At 41.6% G+C, this 23,961-nt stretch overlaps 1 protein-coding gene across 3 annotated transcripts; it reads left to right on the top strand.

Annotated features, from left to right (window-relative positions):
• The first annotated feature begins 1,648 nt into the window (after nt 1–1,648).
• LOC110489463 (C-X-C motif chemokine 11-1) lies at nt 1,649–22,210 on the top strand. Of its 3 annotated transcripts, none has more exons than XM_090198197.1 (6): nt 11,537–11,676; nt 11,774–11,897; nt 20,841–20,959; nt 21,137–21,254; nt 21,373–21,450; nt 21,645–22,210. In XM_090198197.1, exons 3-6 carry the CDS (start codon nt 20,896–20,898, stop codon nt 21,724–21,726), a joined length of 342 nt encoding a protein of 113 aa, XP_090054323.1. In that variant the 5' UTR covers nt 11,537–11,676; nt 11,774–11,897; nt 20,841–20,895; the 3' UTR covers nt 21,727–22,210. The 3 variants fall into 3 exon arrangements, with proteins under 3 accessions (XP_021417841.1, XP_090054323.1, XP_090054324.1); XM_090198198.1 differs by having other exon boundaries at nt 20,820–20,959; XM_021562166.3 differs by lacking the exons at nt 11,537–11,676; nt 11,774–11,897 and adding an exon at nt 1,649–1,823.
• The last annotated feature ends 1,751 nt before the right edge of the window (nt 22,211–23,961 follow it).

Raw genomic sequence — 23,961 nt, 5'->3', positions numbered from 1 at the left:
GACAGCGTTCTTCATTTCACCTGTCACATTATTTTACATTATGTAGCTTACCTTAGTTCCCTAGAACAGTTGAGACAGTTTGTAAATTGCACAATGGGAGAATGTGGGAGCAGGTGAGTCCAACTGTGTCCAACAAGTTTCCAGTTTTGTTTTCTTTCTACAATCGAGTGATCAGGGATGTGCAACTATAATTTTCCTTCGCAAAAAAATACATTAGTGCAACACAAAACGGCATTAAAACTATTAATGTCCATCATATTTCTAAAAGAAAGAATGTAGCCAACTACATTTCCTCATGTTAATCTTGCATTTTACAGAGAAGAGTAGGCTGGTTACACATCAGTCAGAGCGCTCTCCTGATAGAATGCACATTTGTGAATTTTCATCTGAGTGGAGAAGTGCAACTGAAGCATGAAATGTGTCTGATGCTGAGCAGATATTACAATTAGAAGCATTTTACATCTGCGTTTAATACAAATGCAGCAAGACATCTCGTTTGCGTTTTATATTTTTTTCCTGCGTGAAAAACGCAGAATTCTGCATTAACTCAACCCCTAAATTGAATTTGTTATTTAATCCAAGTAAGTGCCTGAATTAATAAGGTGACTGGATAGCATATTGTCTTAGCTTCCTGCCGTGTTTGAGAAGTCAAAGCCCTTTGGATTAGTTATTTGTACAGCTGCCACTATCTTAATTTCCTTGCATTTTTTCTCCCCTCCCCGCTTCTCCAAGCAGAGCAGGCAGGTCCATTGCCCTGGCGACTCCAGACTCCACACTGCATGTAGCCTACACATGCTGCTGCAGAACCAGTACGGTTCTTCTTTCAGACAACCATACATCAAAAACTTTGTTCATTTGCACAACATCTCATTCACATTCGCTTGTAAATGTCCAAACTCACCTAAAAAAAATGGCATTCGGTAGCTCCTACTTATATGTATAACTTTATTAGCTGGATTGCCTGTCTTTGCAATTTGTTTATTTTCATCAGTGCTCGTTAGCATATTTAGCTAAAAGCTTCCATTGAAATTCACTATTACTTGTGCTAATTATGTTAGCATTCTAGTAATAGACAACCAATTGGCTTTTTTGCCCTTTTCTTGGCACCCCCTTGTGCACTAAGCCAGTAATACGTATATACTGTATATAGGAAAGTATGACGATATGAAAATCTAGATACTGCCCAGCCCTACGGGGCAGCAACTCTGCTGTCCTAGCTTCAGGGAGAAGCTGGTTCCACCCATTGGAGCGCCAGGACAGAGAAGAGCTTGGACTTGGAGCTGCACCCCATAGGGGTGGGAGGACCAAGAGACCAGAGTTGTTGGGGTGTAGGGTTTGAGCATAACCTGAAGGTAGAGAGGGGCAGTTCATCTTGCGGCTCTGTAAGCAAGTAAACATGCGTCTAACCCCCATATCACACACTCACAAACTGTAAATATATATGTGAACATTGTACTATCAATTGGGGAGAGAGAGACTTAAATATCACATGAATTTGTACATATCCACTGCATGCATAAGAATTGAGCCAAAGTTGCTTCCTGTTTAGTCACGTCTTTGGTCACGTTGCAGTCAAACGAAAACACTGGTGATTGGTTGACAAAGAGTGCCTTCCACAATGCAGGTGACAGCTGGTGAGGTGCAAATGCAGAATATTGAAGTGGACTGCAGTCGTTGTAAGAATGCTGTTCATTGACTACAGCTCAGCATTCAACACCATAGCACCCTCCAAGCTCATCAATAAGCTTGAGGCCCTGGGTCTCAACCCCGCCCTGTGCAACTGAGTCCTGGACTTCCTGATGGACTGCCACCAGGTGGTGAAGGTAGGAAACGACACCTATACTTCGCTGATTCTCAACACTGGGGCCCCACAAGGGTGCTTCCTACATACAGACTTGAAGTTATTGGCCACTTTAATAAATTGATCACTAGTCACTTTAATAATGTCACTTTAATAATGTTTACATATCTTGCATCACTCATCTCATTCCTATATACTGTATTTTATATTGTATTTTATCTTTTGCATCTTGACTATGCTGCCTTGCCATTGCTCATCCATATATTTATATGTATATATTCTTATTCATTTCCTTTACTTATGTGTATTAGGTATTTGTTGTGAAATTGTTAGATTACATGTTAGATATGGCTGCACTGTCAGAACTAGAAGCACAATCACTTCGCTACACTCGCAATACCATCTGCTAACCATGTGTATGTGACCAATACAATTTGATTTGGAACTTCATAACCTTCGATCACATGGTTGTTGTAAAGTTCATGCAGTCAAATTTCAGTGATTAAATAGAGCCCCTAGATTCAATCAGATTAAGCGTTAACCGGCGATAGCAGACACCCGGGGAGCTGATGGGTTGGCGGTGTCTGGGGTGCAGGAGTAACTGCATTGGAGGTGTAAAATTGGGGAGCAGCTGCTCTTGATCATGGTCATGAAGTCACACCCGCCCCATCTCCAGATAGAAGGTCAGAATGAGAATGAGAGTGTAGGCTATATAGAAATAGTTAAGCTCAAATTGAAAATCATTCAACTAAATAATGAGGATTTCTGTCAGCCTAATCGAGCTGTGGATTACATCTCACATTCCAGTGTCTGAACTTGTAAACAAGGCTGCATGGGATTTCTCTTAGGGCTCCATTCAATGCATATCGGGGGAAATTCAGCATTACAGCGTGATTGAAATTTAAAGGCAATGTTACAGAGAGAGACTAAATTCATCGTAAACGCTGCATAGGTCAGTTCAATCTGAAATGACCTTTACATTGCTAGAGGGCAATCTGTAATGCTTCAGCGATACAGACTGATTAGAGCCCTAAGGCTGGGATTCATTCAAACCCTCCAATGTTTAGGCAGTGTCTTTATTTACAATATTAATCCTGTTCCCACTCACTACCTAATTCTGAAAAGTGAAAGCATGTGAGGGGGTCACTCCGGTAGAAGCTGTAGGTTTTTATACAGTAACCAAGACCGGTCTGTGAGTTAATTTGACTGTTGGAAAAATAGGTATACTGCGTAAATACTGCAATGCGGGTTGAATTGAGCCCTAAATATGCAGGAAAAACTCCCTTTACATCAGTGGTGATCAATCCATAACCTGAAGTATGTGCAGGCTTTTGTAAGGGTTGGGGTTATGGCTTGGGTTAGGGTTGAACCGCGTTGTGGACACGAAGCTAAGACATTACAAACATGTGCACAGGAACAAGCATACCCATGCTAATCATACACCACAGAGACAACAACCGCACTGGCACACACACGCAGGCGCACACTGTTTGTGCAACCTGGTCGACCCTGTCTGAAAAACAAATAAGATAAAGTGACTGACATACATTACGTTTGTGTATGGACTGATCTTATGTTTTTTTTTATCATTCATTATCTATTAGATGAATACCCAAATGTCCGTCCAGTTTACAGTAAATCTCTTACACAGTCACATTCACTTGTCTGTGGGGGAAGAGATGATGATGCAATAGCTGTTTCTCTGTGGTTTCTGTATAGGAAGGGGGCTTTTGCTGTTTAGTGGTTTGGAAATATGTGCAGTTTCATGATGTTAATATCCTGCTCTAGTTCTGCAGACAGCTAAAAGAAGGGGGAAGCGTGCAAGCGTCTTTCCTCTCTGTAGGTGAGAAAACAAAAACAATAAGTACGACCTCATCCTCCTTTTGAAAATTGGGTCACCTCTCTCATCAAAATGAGACTGCAGGAACATTGTGTCCATTTGCTCTATCTAAGGTGGGCCGTATACATCACTCTCCATTACTAAACATAAAACATGAAATGTTCACGCGTATCAAATATTTAAGTGGGAGCTGACAAAAGGCTGCCTACAGTGGAGACAGAAAAAGACCAGGGTTGTCTGCAGCTACATCTGCCCACAGCAAATCTCAAACACCTTTACTATCTGTGTGGAAAGCCAAACCACATGAGATCTGCGAGATACGACACACATCCTCCCTCCATTTACACATGCAGTCTGTAATGTAGCTCCGATGGAAAGTCTTAAAATACCTTTTTGTTAAGAACAATGACATTTAATTATTATGAAAAATGTTTACTGTCAGCTTCTAATGGCAAATTCCAACACACTTATGGGTGTTAATTAAGTGCCTTTATATCATCAGAAAGTGCCTAGGGGGTAGAGCATATTTATTTAGATTTTTTACATTTATTTTTAACTACACCTTTATTTAACCAGGTAGGCTAGTTGAGAACAAGTTCTCATTTACAACTGCGACCTGGCTAAAATAAAACACAGCAGTTCGACACATACAACAACACAGAGTTACACATGGAATAAACAAACATACAGTCAATAATACAGTAGAAAAATAAAAATATATACAGTGCCTTGCGAAAGTATTCGGCCCCCTTGAACTTTGCGACCTTTTGCCACATTTCAGGCTTCAAACATAAAGATAGAAAACTGTATTTTTTTTGTGAAGAATCAACAACAAGTGGGACACAATCATGAAGTGGAACGACATTTATTGGCTATTTCAAACTTTTTTAACAAATCAAAAACTGAAAAATTGGGCGTGCAAAATTATTCAGCCCCTTTACTTTCAGTGCAGCAATCGCTCTCCAGAAGTTCAGTGAGGATCTCTGAATGATCCAATGTTGACCTAAATGACTAATGATGATAAATACAATCCACCTGTGTGTAATCAAGTCTCTGTATAAATGCACCTGCACTGTGATAGTCTCAGAGGTCCGTTAAAAGCGCAGAGAGCATCATGAAGAACAAGGAACACACCAGGCAGGTCCGCGATACTGTTGTGAAGAAGTTTAAAGCCGGATTTGGATACAAAAAGATTTCCCAAGCTTTAAACATCCCAAGGAGCACTGTGCAAGCGATAATATTGAAATGGAAGAAGTATCAGACCACTGCAAATCTACCAAGACCTGGCCGTCCCTCTAAACTTTCAGCTCATACAAGGAGAAGACTGATCAGAGATGCAGCCAAGAGGCCCATGATCACTCTGGATGAACTGCAGAGATCTACAGCTGAGGTGGGAGACTCTGTCCATGGGACAACAATCAGTCGTATATTGCACAAATCTGGCCTTTATGGAAGAGTGGCAAGAAGAAAGCCATTTCTTAAAGATATCCTTAAAAAGTGTCGTTTAAAGTTTGCCACAAGTGTAACAGTATAAGTTTAAACCGTCCCCTCGCCCATACCCGGGCGCGAACCAGGGACCTTCTGCACACATCAACAACTGACTCCTACGAAGCGTCGTTACCCATCGCTCCACAAAAGCCGCGGCCCTTGCAGAGCAAGGGGAACTACTACTTCAAGGTCTCAGAGCAAGTGACGTCACTGATTGAAACGCTATTTAGCGCCCACGCTAACTAAGCTAGCCGTTTCACATCCGTTACACAAGCCACCTGGGAGACACCAAACATGTGGAAGAAGGTGCTCTGGTCAGATGAAACCAAAATTGAACTTTTTGGCAACAATGCAAGACGTTATGTTTGGCATAAAAGCAACACAGCTGAACACACCATCCCCACTGTCAAACATGGTGGTGGCAGCATCATGGTTTGGGCCTGCTTTTCTTCAGCAGGGACAGGGAAGATGGTTAAAATTGATGGGAAGATGGATGGAGCCAAATACAGGACCATTCTGGAAGAAAACCTGATGGAGTCTGCAAAAGACCGGAGACTGGGACGGAGATTTGTCTTCCAACAAGACAATGATCCAAAACATAAAGCAAAATCTACAATGGAATGGTTCAAAAATAAACATATCCAGGTGTTAGAATGGCCAAGTCAAAGTCCAGACCTGAATCCAATCGAGAATCTGTGGAAAGAACTGAAAACTGCTGTTCACAAATGCTGTTCACAAAGGCAATAAATAGGCCATGGTGGCGAGGTAATTAAAATATAGCAATTAAACACTGGAATGGTAGATGTGCAGAAGATGAATGTGCAAGTAGAGATACTGGGGTGCAAAGGAGCAAGATAAATAAATAAATACACTATTGGGATGAGGTAGTTAGATGGGCTGCTTACAGGTGCAGTGATCTGGGAGCTACTCTGACAGCTAGTGCTTAAAGTTAGTGAGGAAGATATGGGTCTCCAGCTTCAGTGATTTTTGCATAAGGGAAGCCCCAACTAGCCTACATTTATAAAGGCAGTGTGTGACTGGTGGCTAGACTTACCTCACCCCACACAGTGCATGTTGACTCAGTGGAGATGTCTCATCCAACACAGTAACCACTTCTCTAAAGCTAGCTCTGGCGCTGAACTTTGCTCAACAGAGGTTGGGACACACTGACAATTTCTGAGGTACAAATTGGTTCCAATGTCTCAGTTGGTCAAAGCATGGTCACGATGCTTGATTACTACAATTAGGTTTTATTGAAGTAGTAAACAGGATACCGAATTTGAATTTGAATTTGAATTAAAGGAAATACTGTAGAATTGATTTCAGTGAAATTCAATTAAATTTAAATGTCTCTTCTATTCTACAGTATATTAGGTGTAGTCTGTACAAATTAAGAGTTTGTTTTTCTTCACACTTGTGTTTTTTATCAGAAGTGATTGCTTATGGGTACTTTCATGTGTGTGTAAAATATTACTGTTCTCAGATTTTTTATTAATAGATTTTTTAATAGATTTCTTTCAAATGATTATTTTGGTTAAACGCTATATATCCATTGTTTAGCTGGGATGGAAGTTTGTAGAGGGAAGAGTGGGGAGAGTTGAGCCAATTGTTTTTTACATTCATCACTCAGTCAAGGGAAATATAGTAATCTTTCTAACAAAGATATTTACATATATTTCAGGATGTTGTGTATCCCTGGAAATCAGAATATATGTAAACATTACAGTTTTGAAAACATAGCTTTCCCCAAAAAAACGTGGTCTAATTGGCACAACTTACCCTGGGACAGTGGTGAAAAAAGTACCCAATTGTCATACTTAAAAGTAAAGTAAAGATACCTTAAAAGAAAATGACTCAAGTAAAAGTGAAAGTCACCCAGTAAAATACTACTTGAGTAAAAGTCTGCAGTACATTTACAAGTATTTGGTTTTAAATGTACTTAAGTACCAAAAGTTAACGTAATCGCTAAAATGTACTTAAGTATCAAAAGTATGCGAATAAATCATTTCAAATTCCTTATATTAAGCAAACCAATTAATTTATGGATAGCCAGGGACACATTTCAACACTCAGACATCATTTACAAACAAAGCATTTGTGTTTAGTGAGTCTGTCAGATCAGACAGTAAGGATGACTGGGGATGTTCTCTTGATAAGTGTGTGAATTAGACTATTTTCCTGTCCTGCTAAGCATTCAAAACTACTTTTGGGTGTCAGGAAAAATGTAAAGAGTGAAAAGTACATTATTTTTTATTGTCACGACTTCCACCGAAGTTGTTCCCTCTCCTTGTTCGGGCGGCGTTCGGCGGTCGACGTCACCGGCTTTCTAGCTGCCACCGATCCATGTTTCATTTTTCCTTTTGTTTTGTCTGTTTACACACCCGGTTCCCATCTCATAAATATGTTCCTTATTTAACCCTCTGGTTTCCCTTTCTGTTTGTGCGTGATTGTCTTTCGTGTGTTGGAGTTCTATCCTGTTTTGTCCTTGTTTGATAACGGGATTTTTGTTATGTTCTTGGATAGAGTAAATACAGTGTTTTTTTACTCTTACCTAGGTCCTGCGCCTGACTCCTTCCCCATCTTCTAGATAGACTCTGACATGTAAAGGAATGTAGTGTATGTAAAAGTAAACATTTTCAACAAAAATAAATAGTTAAGTAAAGTACAGATACCCCAAAAAACGACATAAGTAGTACTTTAAAGTATTTTTACTTAAGTACTTTACACCACTGTCCCAGGGTATGGGGTAAGTTCAGCTGCAGAACAGGGTATGTTAAGCAACCTACACATTTCTATACTGAATAAATATTACCACTACCTTTTTAAACCATATCTATCTTTATTTCCCAAATACAGCACAATCACTTTTTTACGTTTTAAGCATGTTTTAACACAGGCTTAATACGTAACACTTTGTACTTTTTTTTAACACTTTCAACATAGGCCAGGCCCTGTTATTACCTCATATGCCTGTGAGAATACCCTGCATTACATTTGCTCATCTTGCCATTGGCTGACCATTGGCTCAACTTACCCCAATGCAAACATTTTGACAGTATTAACCCACACAGCTACAAGGATGCACTTTCATGCTGGATTTAGGACATAATATTGAAGCTTATAGAGACATGAAATGATGTATAGAACCGTCTTAAAATGACATACTTTGGTTTTAGATACCAGGATCTTGTAACCTGTAACAAAATAAATGATTTTTTTTGGTCCTAACTTTTCCCATGTGGTTTCTTCCTTGATGAAATTATGACCTCTTCTAAATTTGGGGTCAAATTATTAATTTTGTGTATGGTTTCCTAGAAAAAAGGTGTCTCAATTACCCCTTTCTCCCCTGCTATATACTGTATTTGACTGTGATATGTGATTGTCTCACGCAGCTTTCTTAAGATGAATGCACTTACTGTAAGTTGCTCTAGATAACAGCATCTTCTAAATTAAAAAAATAAAATCAAAGTTTATTTGTCACATTTGTTTTGTTTTATCCATTGTTTTACCATGTAAGTTGACTGAGAACACGTTCTCATTTGCAGCAACGACCTGGGGAATAGTTACAGGGGAGAGGAGGGGGGTGAATGAGCCAATTGTTAACTGGGGATTATTAGGTGACCGTGATGGTTTGAGGGCCAGATTGGGAATTTAGCCAGGACACCGGGGTTAACAACCCTACTCTTACAATCAGTGCCATGGGATCTTTAATGACCTCAGAGAGTCAGGACACCCGTTTAACGTCCCATCCGAAAGACGGCACCCAACACAGGGCAGTGTCCCCAATCACTGCCTTGGAGCATGCGCAGAATACAACAGGTGTAGGTAGACCTTACAGTGAAATGCTTACTTACAGGCATTAACCAACAGTGCAATTTTTAAGTAAAGAATAGGTATTAGGTGAACAATAGATAAGTAGGAAATAAAAAACAACAGTAAAAAGACAGTGAATAATAACAGTAGGGAGGCTATATACAGTAGTGAGGCTATAATAGTAGCAAGGCTATATACAGGCACCGGTTAGTCAGGCTAATTTAGGTAATATGTACATGTAGGTATGATTAAAGTGACTATGCATATATGATAAACAGAGAGTAGCAGTAGCGTAAAAGAGGGGTTGGCGGGTGGTGGGTGGCAGGACACAATGCAGATAGTCCAAGAGGCCAATGTGCGGGGGCACCGGTTAGTCTGGCTAATTGAAGTAGTATGTACATGAATGCATAGTTAAAGTGACTATGCATATATGGTAAAAAGAGAGTAGCAGCAGTGTAAAGAGGTGTTGGGGGTGGGGGGGGGGGGCAATGCAAATAGTCCAGGTAGTCATTTGATTACATGTTCAGGAGTCTTGTGGCTTGAGAGTAAAAGCTGTTGAGAAGCCTTTTGGTCCTAGACTTGTGCTCCGGTACCGCTTGCCGGAAGTAGAGAGAACAGTTTATGACTGGGGTGGTTGGGGTCTTTGACGATTTAGGGCCGTCCTCTGACACCGCCTGGTGTAGAGGTCCTGGATGGCAGGCAGCTTAGCCCCAGTGATGTACTGGGTCATACGCACTATCCTATGTAGTGACTTGCGGGTGGAGGCCGAGCAGTTACCGTACCAGGCAGTGATGCAACCAGTCAGGATGCTCTCGATGTTGCAGCTGTAGAACCTTTTGAGGATCTGAGGACCCATGTCAAATCTTTTAAGCTTCCTGAGGGGGAATAGGCTTTGTCATGCCCTCTTCATGACTATCTTGGTGTGTTTGGCCCATTGTAGTTTGTTGGTGATGTGGACACCAAGGAACTTGAAGCTCTCAACCTGCTCCACTACAGCTCCGTCGATGAGAATGGGGGCGTGCTCGGTCCTCCTTTTCCTGTAGTCCACAATCATCTCCTTAGTCTTGGTTACGTTGAGGGATATGTTGTTATTCTGGCACCACCCGGCCAGGTCTCTGACCTCCTCCCTATTGGCTGTCTCGTCGTTGTTGGTGATCAGGCCTACCACTGTTATGTCGTCTGCAAACTTAATGATGGTGTTGGAGTCGTACCTGGCCATGCAGTCGTGGGTGAACAGGGAGTACAGGAGGGGACTGAGCAAGCCCCCCTGAGGGGGTCCAGTGTTGAGGATCAGTGTGGCAGATGTGTTGCCCTCTGGGATAATGGTGTTGATGTGAGCCATTAACAGCCTTTCGAAGCACATCATGGCTACGGACGTGAGTGCTACGGGTCTGTAGTCATTTAGGCAGGTTGCCTTAGTGTTCTTGGGCACAGTGACTATGGTAGTCTGCTTGAAACATGTTGTTATTACAGACTCAATCAAGGACTAGTTGAAAATGTCAGTGAAGTCACTTGCCAGTTGGTCAGCACATGCCCGGAGCACACATCCTGGTAATCCATCTGGCCCCTCTGCCTTGTGAATGTTTAAAGGTCTTACTCACGTCAGCTATGGAGAGGGTGATCCACAGTCGTCCGGAACAGCTGATGCTCTCATGCATGCCTCAGTGTTGCTTGCCTCGAAGCGAGCATAGAAGTGATTTAGCTCGTCTTGAAGGCTTGTGTCACTGGGCAGCTCGCGGCTGTGCTTCCCTTTCTAGTCTGTAATAGTTTGCAAGCCCGGGCACATAAGACAGAGCCGGTGTATTACGATTCAATCTTAGCCCTGTATTGGTGCTTGCCTGTTTGATGGTTCATCGGAGGGCATAGCAGGATTTCTTATAAACTTCAGAGTTAGAGTTCCGCACCTTGAAAGCGGCAGCTCTACCCTTTAGCTCAGTGTGAATGTTGCCTACAATGCATGGCGTTTTGATTGGGGTATGTACGTGCAGTCACTGAGGGGACGACTTCATCAATGCACTTATTGATAAAGCCAGTGACTGATGTGATGTACTCCTCAACGCCATCGGAAGAATCCCGGAACATGTTTCAGTCTATGCTTCATCTGACCACTATTTTATAGATCTAGTCACTGGTGCTTCCTGCTTTAATTTTTGCTTGTAAGCAGGAATCAGGGGAAAATAATTGTGGTCAGATTTACCAAATGGAGGGTGAGGGAGAGCTTTGTACGCATCTCTGTGTGTGGAGTACAGCCGATCTAGATTTTTTTTCCCCTCTGGTTACGCATTTGACATGTTAATAGAAATTGGGTTAAACTGATTTAAATTTCCCTGCATTAGAGTCCCCAGCCACTAGGAGCGCCACCTCTGGGTTACTGGTTTCCTGTTTCCTTATTTCCTTATACAGCTGACTGAGTGCGGTCTTAGTGCCAGCTACTGTCTGTGGTGGTAAATAAACAGCCACGAAAAGTATAGATGAAAACTCTCTTGGCAAATAGTGTGGTCTACAGTTTATCATAAGATAAACTCTACTTCAAGCGAGAAAGATCTAGAGACTTCCTTAGATTTCGTGCACCAGCTGTTGTTTACAAATATACACAGACCGCCCCCCTCGTCTTTCTGGAGTGTGCTGTTCTATCTGGCTGGTGCAGCGTATATCCTGCTAGCTGAATGTCCATGTCATCATTCAGCCGCGATTCCGTGAAACATAAGACGCTACAGCTTTTGATGTCCCGCTGGTAGGATATTTGTACCTCGTCTAATTTATTGTCCAATGATTGTACGTTGGTGAATAATATAGACGATAACGGCAGCATACCCACTCGCCTTCTCCAGATCCTTATGAGGCACCCCGCTCTGTGTCCTCTGTACCTGCGTCTGGATGTCGGCCTTGTCGGGTGTTCGCAGTATATCCCGTTCTTCCTGCTTGTTGAAGAAAAAAATCTTTGTCTAATCCAAGGTGAGTGATCCTGATCCTGATATCCCGAAGCTCTTTTTTGCCGTAAAATATGGTGGCAGAAACATTATGTATAAAATAAGTTACAAATCGAGCAAAAAAAATCACAGAATAGCACATTTGGTTAGACGCCCGTAAAACTGCTGACATTTCTTCCAGCACCATTTTAGTTAAATGAAAAATGCTAATGTTTTACATACAGATCTTGTTGTTGTCTTCACTATTATTCTATGTATAAAATAGTAAAAATAAAGAAAATCCCCGGAATGAGTAGGTGTGTCCAAACTTTTGACTGGTACTGTGTATATGTGACGGGATTGTATAAACATTATGGAGAGTATGCGGATAGAATATATGGTATATCTGTAGAATATGTAAGATAATATAGTACGTATACAGCAATAGTTTAATAGGATGGCATTGACTAGAATACAGCATATACATATTAAATTAGTAAAACAGTACGTTAACATTATTAGTGACCAGTGTTCCTTATTAAATTGACCAGTAATTTCATGTCTATGTACATGAGGCTTCTAAGGTGCAGGGTTGAGTAAGCTGGTGGTAGCCAGCTCGTGACTGTGAGTCCCATAGCAAAGGATCTGAATACTTATGTAAATTAGTAAATAAGGCATTTGTTTTTTTATCTGTTTTTGCTTTGTCATTATGGGGTATTGTGTGTAGACTGATGGGGGGGCACATTAATCCATTTTAGAATAAGGCTGTAACATAACAAAAAGGTGTTTGAAAACTGTCAGAATGCACTGTATTTCTAGTTTAAATTGACAGATTTTGATGGGGATTTTTTTATTATGTTATTTAGATTGAACCAATAGACTCTTAAGATGAAACAATAAAAGCTGATTTACCAACATTTCTGAAAATGGATATATAGCATTTTGGATATTGTCGCCCCAAGGTAGAGCTGGAGGCAGCGAAAGCTGAGAGGTGGCGGTATGAGGAGGCAGCACAGCAGCGCGGCTGGAAGCCCGAGAGGCAGCCCCAAAAATGTCTTGGGGGGGTGGCACACGGGGAGTGTGGCGAAGTCAGGTAGGAGACCTGCGCCAACTCCCCATGCTTAATGTGGAGAGAGAGGGACCGGGCAGGCACCATGTTATGCCGTGAGGCGCACAGTGTCCCCGGTGCGCAGGCATAGCCCGGTGAGATACATAGCAGCGCCTCGGCCAGGCTAGAGTGGGCATCGAGCCAGGTGCCATGAAGCCGGCTCAGCGCATCTGGTCTCCAGTGCGTCTCCTCGGGCCGGGGTACATGGCACCAGCCTTGCGCATGGTGTCCCCGGTTCGCCAGCACAGTCCAGTGCGGGCTATTCCACCTCGCCACACTGGCCTGGCTACAGGGAGCATTCAAACAGGTAAGGTTGGGCAGGCTCGGTGCTCGAGAGCTCCAGTGCACCTTCACGGTCCGGTCTATCCGGTGCCACCTCCACGCACCAGCCCTCCGGTGGCAGCCCCCGGCACCAGGCTGTCTCTCCGTCTCCGTCCTACAGGTGCTCCCGCCTGCTCAGCGCTGTCAGAGTCTTCCTCCTGCCCAGCGCTGCCAGAGTCACCAGTCTGCCCTGAGCTGCCGGAGTCGCCCTTCACTCAGGAGCTGCCCGGAGCTGCCGGTGTCGCCCTTCACTCCGGAGCTGCCGGTGTCGCCCTTCACTCCGGAGCTGCCGGAGTCTCCCGCCCGTCCGGTGCTGCCGGAATCTCCCGTCCGGCAGGTGCTGACGGAATCTCCCGTCCGTTCGGGACCTGTGGCTTGGGTCCCCAGTCCGAGGTCGGCGGTGAGGGTCGCCGCGTTAAAGAGGCCACGGAGGCGGGTAAAGAGGCGGAGATGGACTATGGTGGAGTGGGGTCCACGTCCCGCGCCAGAGCCGCCATCGCAACATACACCCACCCAGACCCTCCCCTATAGGTTTAGGTTTTGCGGCCGGAGTTCGCAACTTTGGGGGGGTGTACTGTCACATTCTGACCTTAGTTAATTTTATTATGTCTTTTGTTTTAGTATTGTCAGGGCGTGAGTTGAGTGGGTTGTCTATGTTCCTTTTTCTATGTTTTGTGATTTCTGTGTTTGGCCTGGTATGGTTCTCAGAGGCAGCTGTTTATCGTTGTCCCTGATTGAGAACCATAATTAGGTAGCCTGGTTTCACTTTTGAGTTGTGGGTGATTATTTTCTGTCTAGTGTTTTCTGCACCTTTCAGGACTGTTTCAGTTTTCGTTTATTTCACGTTGTTGTTTAGAATTGTGTTGTTCAGTTAATAAACATCATGAACACATACCACGCTGCGCATTGGTCCGACATTTCATACTCCTCATCAGAGGAGGGCGACGAACGTTACAATTGCCTTCAGAAAGTATTCACGCCCCTTGACTTTTCCACATTTTGTTGTGTTACATGATGGGATTAAAGTGGATTTAATTGTCTTTTTTTTGCCAACAATCTACACAAAATACTCTAATGTCAAAGTGGAAGAAAATGTCTAACATTTGTCAAATTAAAATAAATCATTAAAAAATAAAACACTAATATAAAAGTATTCAACCCCCTGAGTCAATACATGTTAGAATCACTTCATGAGTTGAATTGGAGTCAATTCCAGAATTGAGCCCAACCCTGTTGCTTACATCACCAAGTTATGGATTTGATCTTGCATACGCGTACACTGAGACTCGCCTACTAAATGACGTTAACATTTACTTCAACATTGCACATTATCAGTTGGCCATAGCTCTCTTACCCAACTTCTCCCATAAGCTTGGTATTGCTTGACCTCATACATAACCTCCAAAGACATCAGGCATGTTCTAAATTGACTGAACTGAAATGCATTTGACCCTGAAACTACTAACCAAGCCTTATCCCTTCTCCCAGAGATAGACAAGCTGATGTAATGCTATTTTATCATATTCAAGCCCATCTCATTTGAATTTCTCTAAACTGTCATGTCACTTCCTGTAAACTATATACTTCACTTCCCATAGTTGTGCTCCAAACTCCTTTTCACCCACGATGACATCCAGACAGGGACATTCCATTTTAGCCTGGAACTGTGATCACTCTGCTGCTACAGACCCAAACAGGACCTGAAACTAGAAAAATCTTTCAATAGTGACAGTACCACTTTTACAAGAAAAACATACTTTTTTAAAGAAAGAGAAAGGGAGAGTGAAAACAAAAGAAAAAATATGGAAAAAACGAAAGTGAGAAGGGGGGTGGAATCTCCCCTAAGTAACTCCAAATCATTAACTATGGTGTGTATACAGTGCCTTCAGAAAGTATTCACACCCCTTGACATTTTCCACATTGTGTTACAAATTGGGATTAAAATGAATTTAATTTTCTTCTTTTTTTTACGATATACACAACTTACTCTGTAATGTCAAAGTGGAAGAGAAATTCGAACATTTTTTTAAGATTAATGAAAAATTAAACACTAATATATCTTGATTAGATAAGTATTCAACCACCGGAGTCAATACATGTTAGAAGCACCTTTGTCAGCAATTACAGCTGTGAGTCTTTTGGGGTACGTCTCAAAGAGCTTTGCACACACAAAAAAAATAATTGGCAAATATTGCACAAACTCTTCCAACTCTGTCAAGTTGGTTGTTAGTCATTGCTAGACAGCCATTTTCATGTTTTGCCATAGATTTTCAACGACGATTTTAAGTCAAAACTGTAACTAGGCCTCTCAGGAACATTCAATGTTGTCTTGGTGAGACATTCCAGTGTATATTTGGGCTTGAGATTTAGGTCATTGTTATGCTGAAAGGTGAAATTGTCTCCCACTGTATGTTGGAAAGCAGACAGAACCAGGTTTTCCTCTAGGATTTTACATGTGCTTAGCTCTACCCCGTTTATTTTCATTCCCCCAAAAAACTCCCTTGCCAATGACGAGCATATCCAAACATTTTGCAGCCACCACCATGCTTAAAAATATGAAGAGTGGTAGTCCGTGATGTGTTGTGTTGGATTTGACCCAAACATAATGCTTTGTATTCAGGTCAAAAGGTTAATTTCTTTGCCCAATTTTTTTGTAGTATTACTTTAGTGCCATATTGCAAACAGGATGCATGTTTACAAATTTTTTCCCCTTCTTTTCACTCTGTCATTTAGGTTAGTATTGTGGAGTAACTACAATGTTGTAGATCCAACATCATCCTTGAGATGTTTTAATTGTTTTATTTATTTTTTGTATTTCACCTTTATTTAACCAGGTAGGCTAGTTGAGAACAAGTTCTCATTTGCAACTGCGACCTGGCCAAGATAAAGTATAGCAATTCGACACAAAACAACACAGAGTTGCACTTGGAATTAACAAAACATAGTCAATAATACAGTAGAACAAAAGAAAACAAAAAGTCTATTACAGCAATAAATAGGCCACGGTGGCAAAGTAATTAAAATATAGCAATTAAACACTGGAATGGTAGATGTGCAGAAGATGAATGTGCAAGTAGAGATACTGGGGTGCAAAGGAGCAAGATAAATAAATAAATACAGTATGGGGATGAGGTAGATGGGCTGTTTACAGATGGACTATATACAGGTGCAGTGATCTGTGAGCTGCTCTTGACAGCTGGTGCTTAAAGCTAGTGAGGGAGATATGCGTCTCCAGCTTCAGAGATTTTTGCAGTTCGTTCCAGTCATTGACAGCAGAGAACTGGAAGGAAAGACGACCAAAGGAAGAATTGGCTTTGGGGGTGACCAGTGAGATATACCTGCTGGAGCACGTGCTACGAATGGGTGCTGCTATGGTGACCAGTGAGCTAAGATAAGGCGGGGCTTTACCTAGCAGAGACTTGTAGATAACCTGTAGCCAGTGGGTTTGGCGACGAGTATGAAGCGAGGGCCAACCAACGAGAGCGTACAGGTCGCAATGGTGGGTAGAATATGGGGCTTTGGTGACAAAACGGATGGCACTGTGATAGACTGCATCCAGTTTGTTGAGTAGAGTGTTGGAGGCTATTTTATAGATGACATCACCGAAGTCGAGGATCGGTAGGATGGTCAGTTTTACGAGGGTATGTTTGGCAGCATGGTGAAGGATGCTTTGTTGCGATATAGGAAGCCAATTCTAGATTTAACTTTGGATTGGAGATGCTTAATGTGAGTCTGGAAGGAGATTTTCCAGTCTAACCAGACACCTAGGTATTTGTAGTTGTCCACGTATTCTAAGTCAGAGCCGTCCAGAGTAGTCGTAGAAGTGGATCAGAGAATCACCAGCAGCAAGAGCAACATCATTGATGTATACAGAGAAGAGAGTCGGCCCGAGGATTGAACCCTGTAGCACCCCCATAGAGACTGCCAGTCCGGACAACAGGCCCTCCGATTTGACACACTGAACTCTATCAGAGAAGTAGTTGGTAAACCAGGCGAGGCAATCATTTGAGAAACCAAGGCTGTCAAGTCTGCCAATAAGAATGTGGTGATTGACAGAGTCGAAAGCCTTGGCCAGGTCGATGAATACGGCTGCACAGTAATGTCTCTTATCGATGGCGGTTATGATGTCGTTTAGGACCTTGAGCGTGGCTGAGGTGCACCCATGACCAGCTCTGAAACCAGATTGCATAGCGGAGAAGGTACGGTGGGATTCGAAGTGGTCGGCAATCTGTTTGTTAACTTAGGTAGGATAGATATAGGTCTGTAGCAGTTTGGGTCTAGAGTGTCACCCCCTTTGAAGAGGGTGATGACCGCGGCAGCTTTCCAATCTTTAGGAATCTCAGACGATATGAAAGAGGTTGAACAGGCTAGTGTTAGGGGTTGCAACAATTTCTAAAACTTTCTCTAAAACATGTTGTAAATTCAATTGATTGGACAATATTTGGAAAGGTACTCACCTGTCTATAGATGGTCCCACAGTTGAGAGTGCATGTCAGAGCAAAAACCAAGCCATGAGGTCAAAGGAATTGGCTGTAGAGCCCCGAAACAGGATTGTTTTGAGGAACAGACCTGGGGTAGGGTAACAAAACATTTCGGCAGCATTGAAGGTCGACGAGAACACAGTGGCCTCCATTATTCTTAAATGGAAGAAGTTTGGAACCATCAAGACTCTTTCAAGAGCTGGCAGCACGGCCAAACTGAGCACTCGGGGAGAAGGTAATTGGTAAGCGAGGTGACAAAGAACCCGATGGTCACTATGACAGAGCTCCAGAGTTCCTATGTGGAAAACGGACAACCTTCCAGTAGGACACCCATCTCTGCAGCACTCCACCAATCAGTCCTTTATGGTAGAGCGGCCAGACGGAAGCCACTCCTCAGTAAAAGGCACATGACAGCCCGCTTGGAGCTTGCCTAAAGGCACCTAAAAGGACTCCCAGACTATGAGAAACAAGATTCTCTGGTCTGATGAAACTAAAATGTAACTCTTTGGCCTGAATGCCGAGGGTCACATCTGGAGGAAACTTGGCACCATCCCTACGGTGAAGCATGGTGATGGCAGGATCATAATGTGGGGTTGTTTTTCAGTGGCAGGGACAGGGAGACTAGTCAGGATCGAGGGAAAGATGAACGGAGTAAAGTACAGAGAGATCCTTGATGAAAACCTGCTCCAGAGCGTTCAGGATCTCAGACTGGGGCAAAGGTTCAACTTCCAACAGGACAACAACCCTAAGCACACAGCCAAGACAACGCAGGAGTGGCTTGGGGCCAAGTCTGTTAATGACCTTGAGTGGCCCAGCCAAAGCCTGAGACTTGAACCCGATCGAACATCTCTAGAGAGACCTGAAAATAGCTGTGCAGCGACACTGCCCATCCAACCTGACAGAGAAACTCCCCAAATACAGGTGTACCAAGCTTGTAGCATCATACCCAAGACGACTCAGGGCTGTAATCGCTGCCAAAGGTGCTTCAACAAAGTACTGAGTAAAGGTTCTGAAACCTTATGTAAATGTAATATTTTTTTTATTTTATACATTTGCAAAAATGTCTAAAAACAAGTTTTTGCTTTGTCATTATGGGGTATTGTGTGTAGCTTGATGAGATAAAAAAAAAAAAATAATCAATTTGTAATGGTCTGGGTGTAGCTGGTGCAGAGGAGTCAGGCGCAGGACAGCAGGGATGAGTACCACAAGTAACTTTACTCAAATATTCCAATAACATGTCGTAATACCGAGCCCACAATAACGGACCGAACATACACTGAAACCAGGTGTGTAAAACAAAGACAAAACAAATGGAAAATGAAAAGTGGATCGGCGATGGCTAGAAGGCTGGTGACGTCGACCGCCGAACGCCGGAGAACAAGGAGAGGGACCGATTTCGGCGAAGTCGTGACACCATTACTGAATATAGCTGTAAAGGAAGAAAATGTGGAAAAAGTTTAGGGGTCTGAATACTTTCTGAATGCACTGTATTGGGTATATAGTAATCATTAAAAAAAACATGTTAACCACAATTATTTCTCAAATAGTGAGTCCATGCTACTGTTTACTCTTGAACGTATTTAAGGTTGCCATAACAAAGGAGTTTAATACTTATTGACTCAAGACATTTCAGCTTTTATTTCTTATTAAATTGAAAAAAAAGCATTCCACTTTGACATTGTGGGGTATTGTGTGTAGATCAATGACACAAAATATGAATTTAATCCCCCAAAAAATTAAATGGAAAAAGTCAAGGGGTGTGAATAGTTTCTGAAGGCACTTTAATTAGTCCCAATGAAAGAATATGCAATAAAAAAAATGGTAAGCCCACCTAAAGTCTCTTTAGGGAGCCATATTTATTCATTTATATAACCTTTACTTAACTAAGCAAGTCAGTTAATTAAGAACAAATTCATATTTACAATGACGGCCTACACAGGCCAACGCTGGGCAAATTGTGCACTGCCCTATGGGACTCCCAATCACAGCCAGTTGTGATACAGCCTGGAATCGAATCAGGGTCTGTAGTGATGCCTCTAGCACTGAGATGCAATGCCTTAGACCGCTGCACCACTCGGGAGCTCTAGAGACAAAACTCAGTTTGTCAATGACCACATAACTCAGCAAATGTACAGTTGGTGGAAAAATGTGTGACAAGTGGTTTTTTTGATGGGGAACAGAAAGGTGAGAATTATAAAGCTTCTTACACTGGAAATATTAGAGGAGGTTCATCTGCAGAGATACTACATGTGTTAATGATGTGTGATGAGAGCAGTTCGGCAAAGACTCACTTCGCAATGGAACGGTCTGAAACCCCTTAATACTTACCCTCCTCCGTCACATAAAGATGCAGGCACACAACAAACACAACACATTTTAACCCCCACATCTCTGAAACAATTGTTTGATGTATGACATTAAAAATACAGCAAATGATGATTGAAAATACATCCCAGTCATAGATAGTTCTAGGGGATGAAATTATTTCAGTTCCTAATTTATTCAATTCAGTTCCTACTAAACAGATTAAATTAACATAACATAGTACTAGGCCTACTGAGGTGAAAAATAATTTTCCACAGAGAATTAGAAATAATAATGAATAATATTATTTAAAGGCATATACATATTTTCCAGATTCTTGGATTAGGGAGATTAACCACATCACATAAAGGGATTTTGTTAATTCCTCTGATCTATAGAAATTGTATTTATGTCACCATTCCTCTGACTAAACAATTTATTTAACTAGAATTTTAAAACAGTGACTCAAAGCCAATTGAAAAACTATAAATCTTGAAAAGCCAGATGCATAATAATCCACACTGAAATGTAATAATTAAGTGAGGTTGCAGACTAAAGAGTGGGTGGATAAGAGCGGGGGGCATTTTCTTGTGGTTGCTAGTTAGTTTCAGTTTCCATCATAAAGGGACATTTCTTATGATCACTGGAAAGATAAAGGCTGTGTATATAAGGGGCCCCTTCTCTCAACTCCTCACAGTACCCCTCTCTCGTCTCATCTCATATATCTCTTTACACACTCAAATCTTATCTCCAGTCCTCCATCTCTTCACACCAGACAGACTCATCTCAACCAACAGCTGTACCCGCAGGGAACACCACACCTTGAAAACATGACCATGATCACCAGAATACTCCTGCTCCTTGCTGTCACCATCTGTATCACAGTCGCCCAGCGTGAGTCTACCTCTTTTTTTTTTACCATAATTGTTATCACTATGGTATGGAACGTTTATTACATGTCAATATGATGTTTACATTTTTTGAGCATGGTTAATTGTTTTTGTATTGCGATTTAGTAATTCCAAGTAGCTCGATTGTACTCGATTCATTGTCCACTGATTCTCTGTATAGGTTCTGTGAGCCAACGATGTTTGTGTCGGAAGGTGCGGAACAGCTTTGGCGCTCCAAACACTGTTGAGGACATCCAGATCTATCCTCCAACTCCCTCCTGTGACAGGCTGGAGTTCATGTGAGTATATATATCATCTCATCAGTTATGATGAGGATGATGATAATATGATGACATCAATTAAAATTGAAAATCATTGCGAAGTAAATATCAATTTAATCATTCTATATCTTGATAGTGTTAGCCTTAAGAATGGAGTGCAGTACTGCCTGGACCCCAGTGTGAAGAAAGTGCAAAGACTTCTCACTCGCCTGATGTGAGTCATGTAAACCAATTTATTTTCTGTTTAGGAGTGTCATAATTTACTGTACGAAAGATTAAATAATTCTTTAAAGAACTAACATTGTTGGTTTCATTTGTTTATTATTTAGTACAACAGTTTGTTGAGGACATATGAGTGAAAGGTGCATGGGCTTGTCTCACCATTGTGTCCAATTGCTTAATTCACAGGAAGAAGTCCTCTCCCCCAACTGTCCCCACTCCAATTGAGGCCATCTCTAATGAGAGAAGCATTGACTCTGCTGATATCTGATTCCCTGTCTCAGACTCCCTCTATGACTCCATTTAGCAGGGTTTCCCAAACTCGGTACTGGGGCCCGCACTTGCTGCACGTTTTGAGTTTCGCCCTAGCACTCAATACACAGCTGATTCAAATAACCATAAATAGTCAAGCTTTGATGATTTGATTAATCTGTGTAGTGCTAGGGAAAAAACAGGGGGGGCAGGACCGAGTTTGGGAAACCCTGTCACATTGGACCAGCTTTGACTCACGACAAATATGTTGTTATCCTATAAGGTCTGACATCCCATCACTCTGAATGTTTAAGCCCAAGTCAATGTCAAAGCAGTTTAATGCAGACGCTTCTTGTTCTAATTAACTTTATACTTCTATTTTGTACTTTTTTTATATTTCAATTTCATATGTCTGTGTTGGGATGTTATGCTTTTGTGTTCTGTTTTGCACAGTTGTTGTCTCAAGTGATTTAAAATACTTTAATAAATCTATTTTCTCATGATTTTTTATGCGTTTCACTGGATAATTTTGTTAGAAAGCAAAATGTATCAAATGAGAAGGAACATTGTTAATGGTTCTGAACCTGGAATCTTGTAAATAGTGCCATCTTGTGGCTGCAAAAGAGCAGAGCACTCCACGTAAATAGAGATGCCTGAGACAGGTCTAGCTTACAGAAGGAAAGCTTGCACTCTCATGCCACATTGCAGGTACACTGTACACAAAAATGGTAGCCTATACTACGGATGTCCTTTCCAGCTTCTAATAAATCTATGTGTTCTCTACGTCTTGCATAAATGTTCCTCTGCCCGAGGACCATCACATGCCATGGTCCTAGACGCTCCTACTGATGCTCACAACTAAAGTATCATCGGCAACATGATCCAGCAAGACAGACCGATTGACCATTGTGAGGCTGTGGTTATTTTAGTTTTGATATGAACCATGTTTAGACTGTTTCCATTCCATAGTGTAGGGGTGTGTCTCAGAGTTTACTTTACACCCCATGGTCCCCAGATACAGACCACACACAAATACAGTAATAGCCCCTCACTTTTTGGTGCAAATTGGTTGCAATCTTAGAGATTAGTTGTCTTGTCCACTCCAAACTAATGAACATGCATTGCGAAGAAATTCATCCAAAGCAGCTGAAATCTATGAATCTATTGCTACTGTATATACTATGTCGGGTCCAATCCATGTTTTGACAGGTTGTAATGTCATCTGGATTCCTTGCAGTTAACTGAGAAGAGGGTGTACATCTATTTATGATGCCTGAAAATTCCCCAGCCATGTGCATTGGGAAAACTATTGCGTGACTGGCTGTGTGTGCTGCCTTTAACAACGTTATGCACTAGTAGTAGAAAGGCTAAAGCAACTCAATATCCGGAAGGTGTCCTTCATGTTTGTACACATAGGGTATATTTCAACTGTGCTGTTTCACATACATTCTGAACCTTGCTAATCTACAGATTGTAAATTAATGATAAATATTTTTACTGAGAATGTTACTACATTGTTGATTGATTGAAGATGGCTTTCCATATCTCCCAACAGTGCTATTTGTAGAGTTAGTTTCAGGTAAATGTTGTGATTTTACAGACACTCCTGAACCTGTGACCAGAAACAAGCTACATAGAGGCAATGCCAGAATAAGTGCTCAAATGATCATCTCTTGAGATGATTGTACTGAATGACCAATATTCGTAACATTCTGTAGGTGGAAAGAATTTTGTATAATTTAAATGTAAAAAAAAGTTTTGAATCAAGTGTTGTTTGTGTATCAGTTCATAAACCATGTGCCATGGAATCAGAACATCAAAAATCTCTTCTCAGCTATTTTGCAACCTGTATGGTGCCACTGTCAACATTTTGGTCCTCAAATTAAACTGGTATATTGTCTATTTATGCCAATGTTGGTTTTTAATAAAGGGCAGACAAACAAGCTCCATACCTTCTCCCCATTACACCTGCCTTTTTTGTGGTAACGCTGCAATCAGTTGATTGTAATTTTGCATAGAGCATACGTTTCCATATATTTTAGTTAACTGCAGGTGTGACATAAGTCCACTATTCCTACTCATAATATAATTAACAAATAATATATTTTTTTACAGATTCTTTCTGTAAATAATGTTTTTTATCAGTATACCAATAATACACTTTTTAAATATTTATTTTTTCTTTTTGGGGGGGATGAAACTGGAATGAATTTTGTCTAGCTTACTGTTCCAAATTAAGAAAAATATGTTTTGC

The sequence above is a fragment of the Oncorhynchus mykiss genome, chromosome 14, assembly GCF_057628025.1.
Source record: "Oncorhynchus mykiss isolate SJ-2025 chromosome 14, ASM5762802v1, whole genome shotgun sequence".
NCBI lineage: Eukaryota > Metazoa > Chordata > Actinopteri > Salmoniformes > Salmonidae > Oncorhynchus > Oncorhynchus mykiss.
Note: the sequence above shows the minus strand (reverse complement) of the source record. Positions and strands in the feature narration are given on the sequence as shown.